The sequence below is a fragment of the Phasianus colchicus genome, chromosome 7 (assembly GCF_987193195.1).
Source record: "Phasianus colchicus chromosome 7, bPhaCol1.hap1.1, whole genome shotgun sequence".
NCBI classification, from domain to species: Eukaryota; Metazoa; Chordata; class Aves; order Galliformes; family Phasianidae; genus Phasianus; species Phasianus colchicus.
This window is the reverse complement of record NC_143442.1, coordinates 36,826,593-36,851,237: the sequence shown is the minus strand read 5'-3', so window position 1 is coordinate 36,851,237 and position 24,645 is coordinate 36,826,593. Positions and strand designations below refer to the sequence as shown.

Sequence of the window (24,645 nt, the reverse complement as noted above, 5' to 3'; positions counted from 1 at the left end):
AGAAGTACCTAGCATTGTCCCAACTTCCATTAAAGTCCCTTACTAATTTGTTATACATTAATCTGCCAGACAGAAAAACACCTTTAAGCCCTTGGAACAATGAAAAAGTCAGCTGAGAGAGAATATAATGATTTATCCTCACTTTGGACTTACCAGAAGTTGCCCTGAACAATTCTGATACGTATCACTTCTTATTCTGTTCTCTTTCCTATTGCAGATCAAATTTTAACCATTTTAATGATTCGTGGCAGTGAAAATTTTTGGTGTCTGATGCCAAATCCACCTACAAAAGCTCTGTTTTATAAAGAAATCACAACTACCTGAAACAGCATAACCTCAGATTTCAGAAAGGAGGAAACATTCATCAATAATGCAATACTGTACAAGATTATTAAAAAAAAAGAGAGACAGCATTTAGGAGTTTCTTAAAATGCAAATTGTCCATGCAACTACAGGAAACAACACACTTAAAATACTCACATCTATTTATATTCTTTAACTTGACATTATTGAATAATGTTGAATCAAACTAATACAATATTTTAAATGAAATTTAAAATGATATTTTAAAGATAGCAAAGGTCAAGGCCTTGAAACTATCTTTAAAACAAACAGAAAATTGCAAGGAATTCACAGGAAAGTATATGAATTTAGGCAGGCATATAATGTCCTTAAAAAGACCATATCAGTGTAGTAGAAAGAGGGTGTTAAAACATTTATTATTGCCCTTATACAGGAGTGAAACAAAAGCAAACAAGTGAGAATTTTTCTTCATTAAGAATGTACGAATTATGCCATTCCAACTTCTTTACATTTTTTGGTCTCTGTCTGGTATGTTTGTTACCTTCCCTACTTCATTATTTATTTGATTTAAACTATTTCTCATCCAGATATATTTGCCTAAGTAATTTGCATATAGTTATTAACTAATTTTATTAGAGCACAATTTTTAAGATGACAGTTATTTAACCACAGGTTACAGATACAAGTGTTGCCAGTCTGCCTTTTATTCTGACCCTGGAAATGAATGACGGCTTCATCAGCCTCATCTGACCTGTTCTTGACTTCTATGATTCAGCTCTGCTAACATCAACAATTTCTCTTTGCAGAAGATAATTATTTTCTGCTCTGGTAAAAATGATTGTGTCAGAAAGCAATACCACCTGAAGCATTAATCCTGACTCAAACTCCACCAGCTGCCTGAAGCAAGTAAACCATGGCTCAATCTTTGCTCAGTGCAAACAGCAATGTAAACTGATGCCAAGCTGTGCTTTGTGCCCTATTACATGATGAGAAAGGCTGAAAGCATTAGCAACAAAACCTTATCTCCATCCAAAAGAATAGGAATGTTGCACACAATTGTCAGAAGCCACAAATGGATCAATCAACTAATGTAGTGTGCATATTTACAAATACGTGTATGCCCACACAAACATACACACATACACACTCACATCCATACAAGCAGAATAAGTAGAAATGCTGAAGCTGATTCAAAACAATTCATCTTGGCTATTTTTGGAATTATCTCAACATGCTGACAAACATTAAAGGGTTTCTCACCTGTGGCAAATGTAACTGGAGCCCCTCACTAGGAATGGGCTGTCGAGATGGAGTCTGGTCCAGCTGCATGTTAAACAAGGATGCTAGGGCTGACTGAGCAGCCCGAGCTTTCGCAAGCTTTTTATTCCTTCCCGATCCTTCAAATGTTTGCCCATCCACAGCGACAGCCATGACGAAATTTTTGGCATGGCTCTCCCCGCTCTCTGAGAGAAACTCATACTTCAGGCCTGGCCGCAGCTCGTTCAAGATCATCACAGGATTCTTCCCACTCGCGGTCGGGTATGGCAACGATGCAGGGAGAGGCAACTGATTAAGGCTACTTGCCACAGCAGCCGATGACAGACCATACTCCCTGCTGGAGCCAAAGGAGCCATCCCCATTGGACCCCAGGTAAAAGGAAGCATCAGAAGGAACCGGTGTTTCAAATCCATTGAAAAGCGTGTCAGGAAAGTCTGCCTGGTCAGAGGTGAAGTCTGTGTTGACAGAGAGAGTCCTCCCCATGGCCAGGTGTGCTTCTGATGCATTTGGGAACTGGACAAATGACCGCAGAGCCTTCTCAGCAGCGTGGAGCTTGGCTTTCTTCTTTGTGGGGCCGGAGCCCTCAAACACCTGTCCGTTAACCTCAACAGCCATCACAAACATTGGGGCATGAACTGGCCCTGTCTGGGACAGCAGCTTATACTGTAAACCAGGTTTGATCTCGTTAAGTTGCATCAAGGCATTCTTTGGCAAAACGGGACCTGGTGTTTTCTTCCTCTTCTTAGGGCGAAATTTGGAGTGGCCATTGTTGCCTTCCTCCAAAGGCCGCTTTCTGCTGCTGCTGCTGCTGCTGCTGCCACCATTGGAGAGCTGAGCCCCCTCCCCGGTGCCTTGTGCACTGCCATCCTTGGGGGGAACGTTGTCCATGTTGCGGTTTTCTTTAACATCAGTGCTGCTTGAACCTGCGGTGCCCAGAAAGAGTAACTTACAATGCCTTTGTTGCAGGATCTTGTAAATGCAAAATTTATAGATTCCTTTATCTCTCTTTGTAATTGGTTAAGTGATGTGTGCTCACAGATAAAAGCTTTTGCAGTGTTAATGGAGAGCAATGCCTCTTAATAACTCAGCAATTAACACATTTAAGACTTTCAAACTTGCTCTTGATACTTTCATATGACAATAAAACACCGAAGCTTTTTTTTTTTCAACAAACTGATGCTGAAACAAAATTTTTACTCATAAATTATGCTTGAAGTGAAAAATGCTTTAAAACAGAAAAACACTGTATTATTTGTAGGATAAACTATCAACAGTTAAGTAAAAATGGATACTTCAGACCAATACTAGGAGATTTATATTTAATTATACTTTATTCTTATTTTATTCACATTGCATTTCTGTCTCACATGATTTTATTTGCTCAATTCAAGAAATAACATAAATAAAATCTGAGTCATGAAAAACCGAGCAGTTCTTTGTTAGTTAGGCACCTTGACTGAAAACTGTATGCTTTGCTTCTCTGTAGCTATACCATATTCTCCAAATTCAATTCTTTTTTATGCTCTTCCCAGTCTTCATTTCACCTCAACTCAATTTGCTCACAAGCTTCATCTGCCCCGGGATGACTGCCTGCCCAATACACAGCAGCTTCAGCAATAGGCTCATTCAACAGAGGGTAGCATAGAGCAAAGCTCACAGCTCACAGCAACTCTGACCCTTTAGCAGCATACACTGAACACTGCTGTAAAAAAATCCTGCGTCTAACTTAGACTGCACCAGAAAACTACAATACATATGTTTTCACATAGTCTTTGATTGAGAAACATTTTATTTGCCATATATATGCAGTCTTTAAATTTCTTGCAAAGTAAAAAACTTCTCTTTCAAATTTTAAAACAAATAATGAGGATTGTCTCTTCAGACTACGGAGAACACAAAATGTGTGACAAAATCTACATAATCACAATGATGATATTTTAATGGGGATGAAAAAAATGTGGTATTGCAGTTATTAATTAATGATTAATTCAATGATTTATTTTCTAAGTAGAAAATTGGGGCAATGATAACGTTGGATATATATTTCAAGAATTATACTTGCTATAACTGGAAAGATCCCATTTTTACTCTGATTAAAAAAAAGAATGAAATGACTTATTTGTGCTTTATAGCAACATTCATGAATGAAAAGGCAAATTTATTTGGTCAAGTGTTTCTAACTCTTCTGTTTCAAGACTTCAGAATATCTAGTACTATATTAAATTCACATTGATATTAATTAATATTAATTAATTAATTAATTAATTAATGTTTATTGAAATTAGAGCAAATGAAGATGGAAGATCTCTTCTCAACAAATTTCGATCATGCTTTCTTAAGTATTCACTACCCTGCACACATCACTTCGCCCAGTTTACAAAGCTGATGGAATAGTTACTAAATTTTCATTTATAACATCCTCCAGCAAAAGCTCGATAGGTTACTCCTTTCGGTGCTCGAAGAGAAAAAAAAAAGAAAAAATAAAGATCAAAAAAAAAAAACCAAACCCTAAAGTAGAACATCTTTTGTTAAATTTCAGTAGCGTAACAAGGAATTGCACTGTATTTAACACTGAATTCCAGTCAAATACTGTACAGAAACATGAAACATTCGGGAGTATTTCATAGCTAGAAATCTGCTAAATTTAATAATCTCTTGTAACATTCAGCCACAAATGATACTCCCTGCAGAACATGTTGTGTGGAGACACAACAGTCAATACAGTGTTCATGCTTATCACTCCTTACCTTACTACAGTGAAAGAATTTAAAGAAAAAAGAACAAATTTTTAAAAACTTTCTTACATTGATTTTTCACCTGAAGTTGTAACCTTCAAAAGTTATGTAAAATTATCTAAAACAGTGCTTTTCAAACATTGTTCTTACTAGAAGCAACATAAATTTCCTGCAGAACGTAATGTTTCAGCTAAACAGATTTCTTCAGTTAAAGCCAAAAAACAGCTTCCGTTTGCATTTTCCTCTTTATAACCAGTGTCTGTGGAAGCCACATAAGGAAAATATGAGCTGAACAGACTGCAAACTCAAGAAGAGAAGTTTTATTTCCAAGTTCAACAGCTGGAGGACCTATTTAGTCAATTTCATTACACAAGTACTGGAAATCATGTCCTGTTAAAGAGGGAGGACTTGCAGGGAGCAGGAAAGAAACTCGTATGCTTACCTTGGTTTAGAAAAGAAAAAGAAGGGAAGAAAACTACTTCTTGCCTGCAAGTTACTAGGCATATTAACTTTAGAGAATCTGTAGGGTGGAAGAAACTAGGAGAGAGAGCAAGTAGGGAGCAAGCAACCAGTGTCAAGCCCCAGACACTATGGAAATAGGCAAATTTTCACATCATTAAGATGATACAAATCAAAACCCTGCACATGGTGGAAAGAAAAAGTCTTTCTCTGTAAACCAGAGGGCTCTGGTTTGTTTCAGCCCATTAAATATTGAACTGGAAGAAAGAACATCTGTTTTCCAGGATAAGGGTGAAGATTTCCTTTCAGAACTTTCCTTTAGTCTGTCCTGCTCAGCAGCTGTGAGTTCCCCTAATTACCTCTGGGCTGAAAAAGAACTGACAGGTTAGTCAAAAAGTAGTATTAGCTAAGACCACCTGCTAAAGTCAGAGAAGTCATCTTTCATAATCTTTCCCGTATTCAGACATTCTGAACTTCCTTCATTCCAGCTCCTCCCTGCTGTTCAGAAAGGGCTCTCACTCCACCAGGTCTCTATAGCAAAGCCTTATCCTGGTGAAGGACTTCAAATGGGCTTACTACCTCATATAGCAGCCAACTGATTGCCTGCAGGGCCAATAGCAGACCCCAAAAGAAGGGTAAAACCAGAACCAAGACCCTCATGGCACATCCTCAGAGAAATTTCCAAGCCTTTAGGGTGCTACAGCTCTTGAAGTGTCCTGAGGGGGCATGATGGGGAGCTGCAGATGTCTTTTTTCCCCCATTTTTTCTAATTGCTTTTCAAGACCATACATACTCTTGGTATCACTTCTGAGTTTCATTATACACTGAATGAAAACATATCCCACTGCTTGCTTTGAATCCCCATCCGCTAATCTCACTTACTATGTCATTTTTAATTTGTTGATTTCTATATGTTATGGTTCTAATAATAATAATATATATATGCATAATCAGGAGCATATCAGGTGTTTCAACCTTGTCAACCCCATCCACCACTTTTTGAGCAGACATCCATTGGGTGTTAAGGAGCAGGACACACTGTAGATTTACCTTTTTGCTGTATTTTGCAGTGTTTTGTTCTGTTAACAGTTTGTTTTAGAGACCATCAGACTCTGAGATGTCTCCCACACACTTTGAAGGGAATGAGAAACCCTGAAATCTCTGTCTGGCTCAGGATCCCATCACAGCTCAAGCTAGGAGCAGCAGTACTCAAAACAAAATTTTGCTGCTCTATAGCAGAGTACAAAGGCACTGACCATCACTCCACATGCTGTCTAAAACACAGCTCAGCTCATTTCTTGTGTCTGATTCGGTGTGCTGCCAGTATCACAGCTAAAACAAAGCAGGAGAACTAGAACTGTAAAAGTTAAAACATTGTCAAGCAAGTACAGTACTTAGGAGAGGGCTGATGGGAAAGAAGATTACAATCTCAACTATTAAAAAAGAAAACCTCTCCATCCAGTAACAGATGTTTTTCTTTTTTTTTTTTTTTCCAATTTTTTGCAGTTGACAACAAGATTACATATACAGTCTTGGTACATCTAACAAACACAAAACCCAAGATTTATAAAAGAAACTAGTGCTATACTTTATATATGTACATGCATGCTGAAATTCAAGAAGCATATGGACAGTTCTCAGACATACAGTCTGATTTTTGGGTGGTCCAACGTGGAACAATGAGTTGGATTCAACTATCTTTATGGATCCATTCCAACTTGAGATATTCTATGATTCTATATGTGTATCTATATTCAAGTCTATACATTTTTCAGTCTTTAAGTTCTCAAGTACTGAATACTTTAGACAGCCTTTTCAAGTTGATCATAGCTGTTGTGTATTCAGGTCTTTGAAACAGCATCAATATAGATACAACATTGACAACAGCATCCTGTTTTATTAAACAGAAAAGCTACCCATGATTAAAAAATAAGACATTTTTTCTAATACTAGCCTTCTGGACCTCAGTACAAATGTCCTGACGGCAGGATGCTGAGGTATCTTTCACTGCACAACATGCACCATTGGCAGACAATCAAACCTCACACAACACCAGATTATTCAAATGAAAAAGCTCAAGGAACTCATTATCACAATAACCAACATCAAAATGTTGTATACTACTGGCTACATGAAATGTCTTCTGTTAAAAATGCTCACTTGATGCATGGTACTGTCTTGGCCTTCAACTTTCTAATTGTCTGGCTTTTTCCTGTCATAATGATCTTTATTTCCATCAAGTCTCACAATGATCTGCCTGCTAGAATTGCACGGAAGGCTCTCATCCTGAGAGTTCTGCACAAATCTGCTGTCAAGCTAACCCAGTCTACTTTGGGCAACCTTATACCCTATTGCCAGCCCTTCTGTGAGGTAAAGGAATTTGCAGAAAAGCAGCTGAGACACAGTACACTTGCAACTCAGGATGGGTCTTACACACCACTCAGACTGGGATGCACAGTACTCATAAATAGTGTCAATGCAGTATACCAAACTATTTATCAAAACAGGAAAATATTTTGTAGACATAAGTTATAACTGGACTAGCACATAATCATGTATACTTCAAAAACACTTTTTGCTCAAAAGCTCTTAATTATGCTTATATCCTATATTTAAAAACATACAAAAATCATTTTAATTCATGCTTCAAAGTTCCTTCAGTCATCTCTGTGACTTATGAGAAAAAGACACCTTTGAAACGACTGCATAATTCAGTAGAGTAAACAAACACATCTTACTCATGTTTTCTTCATCATCTACATCCATCGTGAAATACTTCTGATGGTTTTTTTGGCTGGCAGAGACTGCTTCTGTCTGAAAAACAGGAAGTGGGATATTTAAGCTTTAATATAACCAACATACAAGGTAAAGCATTAGATCTCCTTGAAAAGCAGAGGTCTGGGCACTACTTTTGATGTGGGCTGTCCAAGGCTACTTCCGTAAGCTGAGATATATGTTGCAGAACTGCAATTTCAACAAAGTTTGCAAGAATTTGTTTTCTGAATGATGAACTTGTGAGAGGTAGATTATGTTTTTCCAGTATGTGATTGTGTGGTTCCAGTCTTGGTGGAATTTGGCTAATTTCACCTATGACCTGATACAAGATTCTGTCACGGCATTAGTGATGACCACAGCCCAAAGAACAGTGTACACTATATATCCCATAAATGCCTTAGGTATAAATCACGATGAGCCTGTTCTTTACCCTACTGAACACTGAGAATGGGCCTATCTTGAAGCTGAGAACTGGCAGACGGTTGATGTCAGCGCCCGTACAGTAAGAACTCAACAAGGATTTATTTGTGGAAGCAATACCATCAGGGGCCAGGATATCTGTCTTGACAGAATACAGAACAGAATGTATGTCATTTTGAAATCCATCCTAACGAAAAACCTAAAACTGTATTGATCTATATGGGAGAAGGCTGTGTTTGTATGAGGACGCATTGCAATTTTATTGTGTTTAATATTGATACCGTAGATACTAGAACTCGTGCTAATCCTTGTATTTGCAACTTCACCAAAATAACAGAGTGTGATTTTACACCTACTGTACCTGTCACCTCATATCAGCTATTACAATCTGATTACGCAAGGTTTACTACCAGTTCATATTGGAATGAATATTACAATGGTGAAGAAGTTGTTACAACGTGGTGACCTGAAACAGTTACAGAAGCAATCCAAAGAGAATGGACAAAGAACTCTGATCACAGTAGACCACGATGTGAAGGAAATGCATTGAATAATGGAATGGGCAAAGAGAGATGGAAAACAACAATGGTGGGATGTTCTTTTTGAATGGTCACCCGCTGCAACGGGGCTATGCATTAAGATATTGCATCCTGCTGTGGTTATTTTGATTTTATGCGTGATCTGCTTACTCTTACTAGTACTCTTACATATTAGAGTTTGGAAAATAGCAAGATGATTAGTTCTAATACATTATTGCAGTCAATTAGCAAGCTAGGCTAGAAAGATAGCTCTCCTATATTGAAGTGTTCAGTAGTTTGTGCAAAAACAAAAGAGGGTAAAAAGAAAAAGAAGGGGAAATGTGAGAGGTAGGTTGTATTTTTGCAGTAGAAGCTCCCAGTATTTTCTTTTCTGTATATACTAAAGGCCTTTACTGAACTTATAACCCTCGTGAAATAGCTGTTTTTCTTCCACTAAGAAAATTTCTGAACAGAGTAAAAAGTTAAAGCTTTGGGGCATTCTGACTGGAGTAGAACTGAGTCAGGCATAAGATAAGGCAAATATGCAGGGTGGAGAGAGAGCCCAGCACGGGACATGCTCGCTCTTGGAAATATTGCCCTCCTATCTCCATGGGAAAATACAAAACATACCAAAAAACAACAGGTTGGTAATGGACCTTACATGGAAATGTATCATAGCAACAGAGTCGGGGAGATTGTGAGCTGAGACGCTCAGCCAGTGAGTGAGTGCCAGGAGAGCGTTGGCTTTAGGGTACCAGAATGAATTTCGCTGAGCAGTGGGTAATTTCTCCCTTGCTGATAGGGAGCGTGCGTCCATGATTGCAATAATGATAAACTTTGCTGCTATCACTAAGATCTTTGCCTAACCTGACATTTTTGACTCTGATTGTTTCTCACAAACTACAGCATTTTTTTTTAATCTGAAAGAGCATATAGAATATTTTATCTCACTACCAGCTAGTGGTGGTGGGTTTTGTTTATTGTTGTTGAGGTTTTTTTGTTGTTTTTTTTTAAGGATGACAATTTTCATGAATTAAATGAGGCAATGCTCTTCCCATGGGGAGCCAGCAATGTGTCTCAACATAAAATTAATGTCAAATCCATTCTGCAGGTTAACACACAGGTAATTCAAGCAGTCAAGACACTGACAATGCACTTGTTTACCCAGCACCATACTGATATACATTTGTTTGGTTTATTTTGGTTAAATCTAGAGCTGCTATTCCTCCTTAAACTGAGGTGATATTCAACAAAGTCCTTTTTTTTTTTCTTTTTTTTTTTTTCAGGCAAAAGAAAATAATGTTTAAAATGACTGTGAAAGCCTAGGTGCTTTGTTTTATCATGGCTGTGCATATTTAATGACAAATCGACTCATGAACCAGCTATTTTGGAATAAGAATTAAATTCTATCATCTCCAAACTGTTGCAAGCATGTTGCACGCAGTCTTAAATTCAGCTTGGAAACAAATTAATCTGCCCTCAGGCAGATCAATACTTCCTCCCAGCCTGGTGTCATCTGCAGCCTTACTGAGGGTGCACTCAATTCCCTCATTCAGATCATCAATAAAGATATTAAGGAGGGTAACTTCTTTAACTATTAATTGAAACCAAAGAAGGTGATGCTTTTTAAGCATAGGAGTATAATGAATACATAAGTAAGCTAATCATTAGAGCAAGGACTGGGAATGTTGTTGAATGATACAGTTTCCTTCTGAGTAAAGAATCTTTCTAGAATAATTTATTTTGGTGTGTACAAAACAGTAAAATAAAATACTCCCAGAAAATAAAATGCTTAGAGGTATCAGGCAGTCAAGGCATTCGTATCCTTTTGAATTACTAAGGCCTGAATACTTATGTGAGAATTATGTTATATATTATCAGTATTATATATTATCAGTATTCAATCATTAGCAAAATACGTTTGACCATTAGCAAAGTATGCATCTTGGACAAAATATCTCACCAGCAAGAGATAAGTAGCTTAGATAAAGCACTATGAAAGTGTATTAACCTTTCCTTGCTTAGAAGCACAGTGTCAAGGCCAACAAGTACACAAACTTCCTTGGTTCCTCCTTGAACCCTGGCCAGACTTGAGGTGGAATCCAAAAAAGGGAGAATTAAACTGGACATTTCTGCCTGTCATGTAAACTCATTTATTCAACAATACAAAAACTGGACCTGCTTGCAGCACAGTTGGAAACCTCACCTATGACTATACACACTGTGTAGGACCTCCCAGTTGCCAAGAAAGGCTCTCCAAAACTTTGCTGTGGCCAGGGCTGCCCAGCAACTGTGGAGCTGGATGATAGTAAAGTATTAGGGTAATGAATCTTTCTTAATCACTACTGCTAACCTTCTGTAGTAATGGTTAGGCGCATTGCCTTGCTCTGTTTTAGCATCATAGAAGAATCATAGGATCCTTAGAGTTGAAAGGGACCTCTGAGGGAGGACCATCCAGTCCAACTCCCCTGCAATGCACAGGGACACCACAGCTAGATCAGGGTGCCCAGGGCCTGATCTAGCCTTGCCTTGGAAGTCTCCAGGGATGGGGCATCAACCACAACACTGAGCAACCTGTTCCAGTGCCTCACCATCCTCACTGTAGAAGATTTTTTCCTTATATCTAACCTCAGTCTAGCCTCCCTGAGCTTGAAGCCATTTTCCCTTGTTCCATCACCACAGACCCTACTGAAAAGTCTGCCCCCTTCATTTCTGTAGCTCCCCTTTAGATACTGCTACTTTCTTTCAGTTCAGTACTGCAGCGAGAATAAATATAAACTAGCAGTAACAGAATTTGCTGTAGGCTAATGATAGTCTGAACATTTGCTCTGTACAGCAAACTCATCCAACACAATGCTGCTGCCTGCACATTGGACATTCCAAGCAGCTCTGATATACCTCAGAGCTTGCACCTCTGGTGATCAAATCTGCTCTAACAGCACCCTCTACTGTTACTCTATGCAAATAACTGGTTTTACATTTAATGTTCCCTTGACTAAGAAAGCCTGTAGCCCAGCTCAAAATAAGATAAAGCTTATGATGCAGAATTGTTTTACAGTAAACTATTTCTGAACATATATTTATTAAGAAGTTTTGTTTTAGCTACCATCCACCATCCTTCTTAAGAGCCTTCTACAAGGGCTAATTTTTTAATTTTTAACATACATTATTTCTGAAGGATTCCTTAAATATCCATGATTGTCAGAAACATACTGAAGACGTGTTTCCTCTGAAAAAGTTATAGTCATTCAGAGAATAGAACTGAGCAATCTAGACTTCTGATTAAGTAGCATTCATAATTTTGTCATAATTTAAAAGATTATAGTTGCAGCTGCTGAATTAACCCAATAGTTAATTGGAAAATAAATCTGAAATGCTTTTAAAGCAGGTTTAGAAAGTCCCAAATACACTGAAACTATTAAAGAAGTCAGTCAGATAGGGCAATAGTTGGCTTCAGGAAAGAGACTTAGAAACTGAACTAATTTCCTCCTTCCCCATTACGCTCAGTGATTAAGCTCAAACACTCAAAAAAAAAATCTCAAGTCTTACATACAACCTACTTTAGGGAACCTGCTTCAGCAGGGGGTTCGACTTGGTGATCCCCAGAGCTCCCTTCCAACCTCCGTGAGTCTATGATTTTTCTAGAGCCACATACAGTACTACATCATCTCTTGGCCAGGCACAGGAACCAGGGCTTCACAGCTGTTGGGTGTTCAGACATAGGATAAATGGATTTTGCAGCAATTAAGCAATTTTTTTTTTTTTAATTTTTTTTTTTGCATTGCGGTGCATTGCATTGCATGATGCTAAGCATCGAGCTGACTGCATTTGTTATTACTTGTGATCCTGCATCAACAAAAATGTGCCTGGCGTGGCAAAAAGCAGAGAGAATGTCTTCCCTGGAGATGTGTGGGTTTTAAAAAAGCAAGAATGAAGATAAAATAGCAGCAGTGCTGAACAAAAAACACACCGGTTCTCAGTTATGCAGTTCACTCTTTTCTTTTGTACTTTATTTGAGAGACACAGTTTAGTGGGCATGGGTGCTGGGTTGATGATTGGACTAGATGATCTCAGTTGTCTTTTTCAAACCTTAATAGTTCTATTATTCTATGTTATCTTTACATATTTATTTTATTAATATAGACTGAGTACAAATTTTTGGTTAAATGGGTAAGAACGTTTATGTAAGATGAGCATCAACTTGATATATTTGTGTATTTCTTTATTTTCTATATTTTCAAAGTGTTTTTATTGGTTATTCTTGAAATCGTTTAGTGCGCCAACTTTTTCAGTATTGAACAACTATGTCAATACATTAAGATAAAATATCTCCTCCCTATCGTGATACGCATGCATCAATTAAAATACAAAGCACCATGCTATATATTTATAAGTATGGTCTGCTTACCTTTTTAACTATTAGGGACACATGCTGAGTCTGCAACCTGCAAAAAAAAAGAACATACAGCAATTTTATCTTTCACAGATGGCAACTCCTGACCTTAAAAGGGACAAATTTCTGATTTGTGAGAATAAACAGTAAAAATCTGCACATAAGCAAACTGCACAAGCAGTACAACAGACTCAGAGCAAATCCCCTTATAACACCAGCAAAGAGAGCAGAAGGAACACCATTCTGGATATTCCTGGTCAGGGGAAAAAAAAAAAAAATAAGACTCAAGTTGCTCAGCATTTGGGCCAAGGAAAGCACCCCAGGGGTACAAGAAGCTGTGATTTTATTTTACATTCTAATTTCAATATTAAATTTTATTTACAGTGGCTGATTCTAACCCATATAAACAACATTTCGCATTACACATCCTTTTTGAAAAATATCAGTCTCTTGATAATATAGACACTATCTTGCATTCTCCAGAAGCCCCTGCAAGACTGGAAAATCCCTCAGCTACCAGCACTGGGAAGGGAAACAAAAGGCAGACTTTGGGAAAGAAACATACAGGGTAACAGAATGCAAAAAATCTATTTTATTTCCACACACATGCACTTTAAATCGCATTCTTGCTTAATCAGGAGCAGAATGATTTTGCTATTACAGATGAACTCCTAGGTACAAAAAAAGCATTCATGTGAATTTATCAGTGTGAAGATGCACACTTCTACAACAGTCATTTTCAAAGCAATACAGAGTTTCAGTCAAGTGGCAATGTTTTGTGTAAACACGTGTGCAGTCCAGCAGTTATTTAGGGCAGGGGACAATACACAGCCACTGCTGTAAGAGATTCTGCTATTTCCACATTGCAAGTCGAAATTCCACACTATTCCACAGCCCACAAGAGGGTGCTGGCACACTGCAACATCTTTCAGTAAGCAAACTAGATCCAAGTGATACAGCTTAAATAGTGCAGCATTTCAATTTCCCAATGCTGCATGGCAGTAATAACGATTACCTAGAAAAACAAAGCAATAACATTTTGGTCATACCATGAAGTACTAACAAACATTCAAAAGCTGAATGCAGTGTGCATTTTCCACACTGCAATAGGCTATATTCAATCACACTGAACTATAAATCAACATACTGTCAATGCTGCCTTTATATCCCCTTTCATATTCCCTCAAATTACTAGCCCCATACCTACAAAAACTCCTTCACTAGTAACGCTAAGAATATGAGCTATAAGCAACATGAAATTGCTGTATTTTTTCTGGCATCATCCACTGAAATATGTATTTTTAAAAGATTCTGTCAAATCTTATTACATAAGCATTTATTTAAATAAACTTATTATTCATCTCTAGATAAAACTGTTAGTAATTTTCCAGTTTTCACATTAACATGAACTGGAGTTGTTCCACAAATCATATTCCTTATATGATATATCACCCCAGCTGAGTGATATATGAGTTTCAAATAAGCTAAACAAGCATAATTCATGAGAACTGGACTTCAAATGGGTTTACAACTAAGTGCAAAAAATCTGTGTATATATTGACAGCTGAAGACAATTTTACAATGTAAGAATAATCGCAAAGGCATGACACATACAGAGCAATTACACAGTACTTATATTATTTAAGAGCCCAACAAATGCAAAATAATTCCAAAGTTTACCATAGCTCTGTGGCTAAAGGCAACAGCCCAAGTCTAGGAAAGGATAGCTGGGGTGGGCTCTGTCGCCTGCTCTGCTATTGCAGACCACACCAGTACACAGGATTGGGCAAGCTGGATGCTGAAGAAAATGTCTATTCTGTTTTGCTTTAAAAAAAAAAAAAAAAAAAAAAAAAAGTCAAGGTCTATAGCAATGAGCACACCAAATTGTAAAACAACATTCTTTGAATACTGCATCTACATTTCATAGAATCTTAGAATGGTTTAGGTTGGAAGGACCCTTAAGATCATCTAGTTTCAATTGCTACAGGCAGGGACATCTTCCTCTATTCCAGGTTGCTCAAATCCCCTACCAGCTTGGTCTTGAATGCTTCCAGGGAGGAGGGCTCCACAGTCTTGCTGGGCAACCTGTTCCAGCGTCTCACCATCCTCACAGTAAATAATTTCTTCCCAATATCTAGTCTAAATCTCCCCTCTTCCAGTTTAAAACCGTTTCCCCTCATCCCGTCACTACCTGCCCTTATAAAAAGTCCCCCCCCAGCTTTCCTTTAGGCCCCCTTCAGGTACTGGGAAGCTGCTATAAGGTCCCCCTGGAGCCTACTCTTCAGAATGAAGAGCCTCAGCTCTCTCAGCTTTCCTTTAATATTCTCCTAGAAAAGCCACATGTTCAGACACCAGTTCAGGCTCTGGGTGCATTCTCTCACAAGGGATGGCTCTGTTTTGAGATGTTATGGCTCCCACACCAAAGCCAGCAGCACAAATAAGCATGTGAAGTTCAGCCTCCAGCACTAATCCCGAAGCCTTGTACAAATCCATCTCCGCTGCAAGAGCTGGGCTTGGTGAGGCAAAGATTTTTCGCTGTAGGAATGTAAGATGTAAAGAGAGTTGGAAGGAAAAATAAGACTTCTACCATCTCAAAGCTGTGAACACTCTGAATAGGAAAGACAGGAAAACACTCTTTGGTTATAAAAGCAAACCTCTCACGTTCCACACTTCCTACCTGGCTCTGCCTGGTAGCAGCTGCACACTCCAGGGTTTGCTCCAGCCATGATGTGCTTCTCTACCATCTTTTGCAGGCAGGGCCTGGTGTCAGTTTGCCAGGACTCCTCCAAGCAGCAGCTCCACATTGCTACTTCCAAAAAAGCAGTAAACAAATTCCTAGTCCCCGAAGAATGGCAGGAAATGCCCTGAAGGCAGATGTTGGCACTTGCTTTCTTAATGGAAATATGATTGCCATTTTCATACCTACTGTGACAGAGCAGTAAAACAGACTTGAAAACAGAAGCCAAAGAAGAGCTCTTTTTCACCACATGGCTAGAACAACAACTAAAAGGCAAAGCAATCGCAAGCAAAGAATAGCAAAAGCAAACAAGGCTGGGGATAGCAGCTAGGCAGCACTCACCACTGCTCTGTTTGGCTATCAAACAGATTTGTTCAGCTTCTTCCAAACGAACAGGTTTTCAGAGAAACCACACAGATATAAAAACTGGGAAAAGTGCTTTATCCAGTCTGCCTCCCCATCACCTCCTCCACTCAGTCAACTTCAACTTTAGTCATCAGCGCCAAACACTCCAGTCACTGAAAACTGTACAAGAAGATGGAAATCAAGAGACTTCCAAACAGCTTCATGTCTAAAACAAACAACAGCTAGTCATTTATTCACAGAAGAATTAAGAGACATATACAGTGTGGCAAAGGATACTTGAAACCCGTTTGAAGAAGGGGATTTAGGACATCTCACAGCTCGGCAGAAAACATTTCAAGCCTTTAACCATATGGTAAGAACTGAATCAGTGGTCTGAGAACTCTAACTTCACTCCATATACTGCATCTCACATCTACGAACAGTATCTCCAATTTAAAACTTTCACAGGAGGGAGATACAAAGAAGCATACGCTGCTAAGGTTAGTTGAGTCCTAACATCTTTGAGAAAAGAGAAAGATTTGGTACTCTCCTTAAGCAACACAGATCTCCTTCTTTGAACGCAATTAAGGATTTCCTGGCTGAGCAGGAGTCAGTGTTCCTGTGATCCCAGCACTATAGTTAACAGCTATTAGTGCCACTTTCCTGGCTCATTTGCTGCAAGGTGAAACCTCATTCTTACATCAGCATTAAGTTTCAGTACTGCTGGCTTTCACGGAGCTGTACTCTGTCGGCTCAGCTGAATGGTAAGCGGAGAACACCAGGAGGATGCACTCAGAGCTTTCAGTGCTGTGAAACATGGTTCTGCCTATTAGTGAACATTATGTCAGTACCCATAACCATGCTGGATACCATTTAAGAAAAATAAAGAAAAAAAAACAATCCTGCCTCTTGGCACTTGTTGGAAGAAGCATTTTCTGGAAGAAAAAGGAAGTCCAATTACACAGACCCACACACAAAGGCAGGAGACTCCTACATCTAGAAATGAAACTATCTGCAAGAACTACACAAATGCCAGGTGAGTGCCTTGGACACACCACAAGCCATGTGAATAGGACAAAAATGACAGTTCCTGTCTTTAAGTATTTACCCTCTTATTTGAAAAGTACAGGTAAGCATAGGCATCTCACAAGTATGTTAAATCTACCATCACCTGTTCGTTCAGGAAATAATACAGCTGAGAGGCAGAAAGTTCCATCCAAAAATGAACCACTCAGTCCATTTTTGCCCAGCTTACATTTTGACCCAAATTATTTCAAAAAGTTTCTCAGAGAGATCAAACAACAAGCTCGAAAAATGGTTATTTTTCATGCTGATACAAGTTTTTCCACTGATCTACATCCTTCTTAGCACCACAGGGGCTACCTTTTATTAATTAAAATAGATTTACACAAGCCTTTCAACACTCAGTTAAAGCAAACAACCAAAATAAACCTTTATTCTTGTCTTAACTATTGTTTAACCTAGCAGATGGCTCAGCACCTTAGCTATTCGCTCACACTCACCTCTTACAAGCGGGATGGTGGGGAGAATTAAAAAAAAAAAACAGAAAAACAACAAAGTCAAACTCATGAGTTGAGATTAAATTACTTACTAAAGCAGAGAAAAAGAAAATAGTTTTGATTAGGCAAAAAGAACATAAGAAGTGATGTACAGTAACTGTTTGCCACCCTCCAACTGATGCCCAGCTAGCCCCCAAGCAGCAAGAGAGCAAGATTAACTCCCACCCCCCACAAAACTCCTTCCACATGATGTCATATGGTAGAGAATATCCCTTCTTCCAGTTTAAGTTAGCTGTCTTAATTCTTTTTCCTCCCAGCTCCTTGGTCCTTCACTGCAAATGGTCTTGGCTCTGTACAGCGCTGCTTAGCAGGCAACTAATCAACACTGCTTTTCTCTTAGAACTGAAACACAGCATCATACCAGGCAATCTAAAGAAAATAATTCCATCCCAGCCAAAAAGAACTATTCACACGTTCATTCCCCTGCTTGAACACAAGCAAATACAAGCACACACCAGCTGCTAAGCCAATGCAGCTGGCTGGGATTTTTTCTTGATTGCATTGACTTCTATAATTTGTCCTTTGGGCATTTTATACATCATTTTCTCCTTCAAGTAGGAATAAAGAAGGAACTCTTCCCACCACCGGTTTCCAAAGAAATAGGTTACAGAGCCTGCCTTCAGTTCGATGCAAACTGTGAACAGCTACCTGGGCTTTGGTCCCCATGCTTTCTCCCACTGTTCCCTGGAAAAAGATGCCTTCATGGTAGATTTTCTTCCTGACCCCATAAAACTATAGCATTAGCCTCAAATTGAAGATGTGACGTGTTTTGATGTATTGACTGTCCAAGAATAAGTATCAGCTTGCACCCAAAAGTTCAGTACAACTATGGAAGTGCAACTATTAAACAACAGGAATTGGGATAGCATCCACAAGCAGAAAAGAAAAAAAAAAAAAGGATGCTTTTCTGTAAATATCCAAGCTACCAACTAGGACTGCTTTAACTGCAGTCGTCAAATAGGAGTGAACATTCAGATACTAAACTATTCAGGAACAAATACAGATGTCAATTATTTTTTCAAGCATTCTGTCACCAAAAATGGTTTTGTATACTCACAGTAAGGAACTTTCCTATTTCCATGGGATCACAACATCCCATTTCTAAGAACAGCTACTACAGAAGAGAATGTGACTGAAGACAAGAGTTATTCATGTTAGCAAAACATCTTCAACAGCTTTAATCTCACTTTTTTTTTCTGATTTCACTATAGCTGATGTTTAAACATTGACTTTTTCATTTTGCTATTTTAGGCACTAACCAAATTGAAATAGTACAGCAGTACAACCTCAAAAATAAGCAGCAACTTTGGAAATACAAGGGAATTTTAAAAAATAATTTGAAAATAATTTACTTCTTCTTTACCAGTGCTTTGGAGAAAAGAGCTACAAAAAATAAATTAGTCTACTAATTAGTCTACTACAGTCTGTGGGTGACAACACAGGCTAGAGGACCCATGGGGAGAGGACAGTCCACTTGTCCCAGCCAGTTCTGCTGTTGGAGATCCTCCATCAGGACACCAATGTTCCTGCACCTACCAAGAAAGCTGCTGGAGTGGCTGTCCCTGTTATAGTGAGTGACTGAGGGGTTCTGCTCAAAACATCCCACAACAGACACCTAGAAAACTTTCAGAATATGTTTAGTGTATCTGTAACACACAGTAGAGGAATGCAAATCATTCTTTGTTTGAACAACAGCTGTCTTCAGAACAAGCCAGGCTCATTACCTTCATTCTTACTTCCCCTCTAAGGAAGAGATGATTCATGTAAGCCACAGGGATGTTTTACACCCTAATATTAGGCTTCATAAAAATGGCTCAAAAATGCAAGTTCAGTAATGGGATGCAAAATATTTAACACACAGCGTTCAAAAGCAGCAGGTTACATCCTGCACTTAGAATATACAACTGCCTCCTCTATCCTCTGCCTCCAGGGAGCAGAAAGCCAACCACAGGGAGTCAGTCCCTGCAGAAGCTAAATAAAGTTTATTACCACAATGTTTTCTACTCATAAAGGTGCATTTCTCCTTTTTCACTGTGCTCCTGGAGCATCGGAACTGCTGGAGCAACATCTCAGTTACAGGCTTCTACTTGCAAACGTAGGCTGCAATGGCAGCTCCTGGTGAAGCCAAGACAGCCCCTGACTCACAGAGATCAGACAGATGGAGCGTGTCAACTGCCAGCACCTAGCATGAGGCACAACTGGCTGGGAGCCCCTGGGATGTTTCTGTAGCTTCAGGAACAAACATCATTTAGTGCCCGATTTAAAAGCAGAGCTCTTTGTACAGGGTTCTCCACCTACAACAGAGAAGATCAAAAACCCCCGCCTAGTGACAAGATCCAAAGGGTACGAATGTACCTCCCCCTCAAACAACTGCAGGAAAGACTTCTTACATAGCCCAACCCAAGAACTTAAATCATTTTATCAGTGAGAAGATTAGAAGGCAACTTGATTGAAGTTTACAATGTGCATATGAAGATAAAGCAGCAGAAGAGCATGCTGCAGCTTCAGTAAAAGGAATATATCAAGATAAAATGTAGAGGCTGGAAACAGTTTACCACAGATGCTCTATCTGTACATTCAGAACGTATCCTTTGATACGAATAGTGATGCTAACCATCCTCCATCAGTCTGCAGTCAGACAACATTTCCTCCCAAGGGGGAAGCAGCACAAAAACTGCATCCATTGAGCACACAAGCACACAAGCAAGGAAGCACAAGCTAAGAGCTTGAAAGAAAAAATCTGGATTGCAGTCATATCCCGAAAGCCCAAGCACCCAACAACAGCAGTCAGCATTCCACTGTCACAGCAAACTGCTCAGGCAGGCAGACAGAGAGGACATCACTCGGTCACTGAAGGCATGTGGTATGCTTTATTTTTAGATTTCTTCCTGAAATAAATGTTATGCTTTTAATGTGGGAAGGTTTCAGAGCTCTTTAATGTCTTGGTTTTAGCACACACATTACAATAGCCCTAGACTGCACAAGGAAGCTAAAATACCACTAAAGAAAGGTGAATGAATCACACTATTCTGCTGAACAAAGGACCGGGGTGTGATTAGCTAGAGATCACCTTTCCAGGTCAGATTTTTCTTCCTCTGCTTCCCTACTTATGCAGACACTGCTTTTGTGCTCTGAGTGCAGCTAGGGGTCGTGGGGACCGATGCAGTGAAAGATGGCAAGCTGAGCTACTGGGGAACTGAAAATCAGCAAGGCCTCAGTCCCTTTTGCCTAAGCTGAGCCCAGGGCCAGCTGAGCCCAACTTCTTCTCTTCCCTCATGCACCCAAACACCAGCCCACAACAGTTCCCCCAGACTGGTTGCAAGTGTCTTCCCAGTCCAAGTAGTGGAGTGGGACAGTGAGAGGAGGGACCCCAGCCAGCCTACCAGCAGGTACTGTGCCTGCCCCACCACATGAGATCAGGCAGAGGCACAAGGGAAGAAGGGCATTGCAGGAACTGCCTCAAGGCTGCTGCACGCTCAGAAACCAGCATCCAATTTTAAAATGGGTTTTCCTCTCCTGTGAGGCTGTTACCAGGCCAGCACTGCATGCAGGGGGAATGCACAGCTAAGCAATCCAAACTTGAAATATTCAACATCTCTAAATGAAAGTGTTGTTGGCAGAATCTACTCATATATTGGCAGATTCAGGATTTGTGTGTATCTCATCACTGCAATATTTCTGAAAGAACCAGCTGCTGGACTTCTAAGAATAAAGAAGTGCTGTCTTTGATTTCTTAAACCACACATCTACTGCCCCTCCTCCCCCATAAAAATATGTGTAGATGTGAAGAATTTCAAGCTAACTTTTGAGAATGCTCTGCTTCCTTCTCCCTTCTGAGCTTCTGGAAGTTTTCTTCAGGATCTGGCAGCTGGAGCTGGCACTAGGGGATGGATGTCTCTAAGACAAGACTGACTCAAACTACCTTTTAAAGGGTAGTTCTTTGCATTACTCGATATTAAATATCTTTAAATACTTTAAATGAGATCTTGACCAACATCTTCACAACTTCACAATTCACCGCTTGATTCGTGACTTCATATCTTTTCTACTCATTTTACATAGAAAAGGAAAAAATACAATCTACAAACTCCTTTTTCTCTTTAATCCAGCAGTAGATAGTAAATAATTAGCACTAATTTTCTGATGTCTTTTCATTTTGTACACAGATAAAATTTGATAAATAATTATCCCGCTCCATTGCTTTTTCTTTGGACATTTTCTCCACACTTCGAGGAAAGGTTTACCAGCTTTACCTGGAAATGCATTGAACAGGAAGTACAGAAAGATAACCTGCATGATCATAATCTATTAAAATAAATTATCTCCTCAAAAAAAAAAAAAATTATCTCCTAAAAAAAAAAAAAAAAAGTTGTGCATTATCAGTCTACTAGGTACTTTGGGTGTATCAGTTAAGCATTAGTTAGAAGAAGTAACACGGAGCTATCTAGATTTTTCTAGATGGCCTTTGTCAGCATTCCACTCTCAAGAAATGACACACCTTTCAAAATGGTCGCTGTTATCAGTCAACTGGGGAAGTAACAGTTGAAATTAATACCTTGCATCAATAAAAATAAATCAATATGGTATCTGATAGAACTTTATTATCATTAACTAGTTCTGCAGACAGGAGGCTGACTTCCAGAATGAAGGAGCTAGAGAGGACAGAGTTGTGCCAAGGGGGATTTTCTGTTTGGAGAAAACTTATTAATGCAGATCCTCAGAGCAGAGATTTTCCAAAACCAACGGTAGAAGGTCCTGAGCAGCTTAATCCAACTTTGATGTTATTCCTGCTTTGAGCAGGAGGTTGAACGAAAGATCACCAAAGGTTTTTCCCAAAGCTGTTTCCTGTTGTTGCACTGGAACATACATGACCAGACCTTTGTCGTGAGCTAGTGACTCAGAACCAGAGTAAACTGGAAAGAGCATTAGCGTACCAATCAGCTGTCTTCTAGTGTGCAGGTCATCATACAGACACAGCAAGGAAGCCATAGTACTGGATACAGTGCTATCAGGAACTTACTGCATAAGGCATAGCAAAGTCTTACATAGGATCCTGCACATCTTTCCACCTCAGTCAAATTGGTATCATTTCAAAGGACAATGCAAATACGAAACAAATACAGGATGATATGCAGTGTAGGGAGTTTCAGGAAAGCATCCCAAGAGCTGTACGGTCTAAGAGAACAAATGGCCATGCCAAATACAGATGGGAAGTAAAAACAAAAGCGATTATCTTCTGTATAGCAGAGCTATACAGAGCTAAACAAGGCTTTTTGTACAAAGGCAAGCAATAAGCAATGCTTTTCGGGCAGAAGTGATAAGGGCAGAAGATGATGGCACAGCAAGGATTACATTGGATGAGCCAGGAGCTCTTTTATCTTCCCACAGCCTTCTGGAAAGCATTTCCAAGCAGTCCCAAAGGTAGAGAGGCATAAGCTTCCCACATGTAGCATGAGAGGCAGCAGCTGGGTGGTTGCTGCGCTAAGCCACCATGCCAGCTTGGAGAAGTATGGCCAGCCTGCTCTGTGCACCAGTGTGCACCAGAGAAAGAATCTGAGAGCAGCAAGAGCACAGAGAAGCATCTCCCACAACTCTGCTGAAAACTCTCTAGAGTTTTCTCTCTCTCCTTCCATCCCTGATTGCAGGTCCACATCACTCTGTCCAAAGCCAAAGCACTGCAGTGCTGTCTGGACTGCCTGCAGTGGGTAATGGTGCCTAAACCATCCTCCCCACCTAACAGGGCACATATACTTACAAATGACTACAATCTTCCCCCCTCTGCCTCTGCCACTTTCCAGACATACATGAATACATATCAGATTTAACCATGAACCCCCAAGAATTAGAGAACAGCAAATGGTTTACAGAGAGTCAAGCACAGCTTCCTGTACAGATATTATGTAGACAATGTTACATCTGCTCCTGAATCACTGAGGAAATTCCCCATTGCCATTGCTCACAGGTGAACAAATAAGATATAAAATTTGATTCAAGTTCACAACAACAGAAGTATAGAGTGGAAAACAGAGCAAGTTAGTGCAACCAAGACTAACAATGAAACAAGCAGTACAGCAATTCATATATGAAAAAACTGTGCTTATCAAGTGGGACTTAAGATTATGCACATACCTCGGAGACATTTCACCGTATCTGAATTATTTTTCTGACTAATTTTTATTCAAATACTGAACTTAAAAACTTCTACAAATGCATGATTTCATGTATATATATGTGTGTGTGTATATATATATATATATATACTGCATGCTCTTTCTCTGAAGTAGGGAGGAAGCCATTCACTAAGAAATTTAGGCAGCTAGCTGCTCTCTGAACAATGACCAAAACAATGTGGGCATACGGTGAACCAAGAAACCAAGACTTCAGCTCTGAGGAAAAAAAAAGCTCAACTAAGGATGCCAGCAGACTCCGAATGCAGGTCCAGAAGTCATCCGTTCAAAACTACCCACCCCACACATATCATAGTAGTATTCACCACCAACAAAGCCAGAATGCTGTGTGACATGGACCTGTTGGAGTGTGTCCAGAGAAGGGCCACAAAAATGATCCACAGAACAGAACAAGGACAGGCTGAGAGAGCTGGGGCTCTTCAGCCTGGAGAAGAGAAGCCTATGAGATGATCTGATAGTGTCCTGTTAGTACCTACGGGGAAGAAGGAACAGATTCTTCAGCAGGGTCTGTGGTGACAGAACAAGGGAAAATGGCTTCAAGCTTAAAAAGGGTAAATTTAGATTATACATAAAGAAAAAACCTTTTACGGTGAGGGGTAAGAATGCTTGATCACATGAGGAAAGGGCGTGTGATCCATGACAGCCAGCACGGCTTCACCAGAGGAAGGTCATGCTTGACCAATCTGGTGGCCTTTTATGATGGAGTGATGGCATCGGTGGACAAGGGAAAGGCGACCAATGTCATTTACCTGGACTTGAGCAAGGACTGTGACATGGTCCCCCACCACATCCCTATCTCCAAATTGGAGGGATGTGGATTTGATGGGTGGACCACTCGATGGATAAGAAACTGGTTGAAAGGCCGCAGACAGAGGGTGGTCATCAATGGCTCCATGTCCAGGTGGAGGCTGGTA

General features: G+C 39.6%; 1 protein-coding gene and 1 pseudogene across 8 annotated transcripts in view; one reads left to right on the top strand and one right to left on the bottom strand.

The window, feature by feature from the left end:
- Nucleotides 1–24,645, bottom strand: part of ADARB1 (adenosine deaminase RNA specific B1) — a 72,555-nt gene that overhangs the window by 34,813 nt on the left and 13,097 nt on the right. For 4 of the 8 annotated variants that reach the window (XR_016468506.1, XR_016468507.1, XM_090144588.1 and 1 more), the window contains exons 2-4: nucleotides 12,897–12,933; nucleotides 7,514–7,589; nucleotides 1,564–2,504 (exon numbers count right to left, since the gene is read on the bottom strand). Coding sequence is in view for 6 of the 8 variants with exons in the window: in XM_090144588.1 (XP_090000714.1) it covers nucleotides 1,564–2,504; nucleotides 7,514–7,541 (969 nt within the window). In the remaining 2 variants the exon portion in view is untranslated. Of the gene's footprint in view, nucleotides 1–1,563; nucleotides 4,037–7,513; nucleotides 7,590–12,896; nucleotides 12,934–14,561; nucleotides 15,533–15,558; nucleotides 21,795–24,645 lie in introns of those variants that run through there. The other 4 variants (XM_090144589.1, XM_090144593.1, XM_090144590.1 and 1 more) reach the window with 4 other exon arrangements.
- LOC149917342 (uncharacterized) lies at nucleotides 7,603–10,182 on the top strand (annotated as a pseudogene).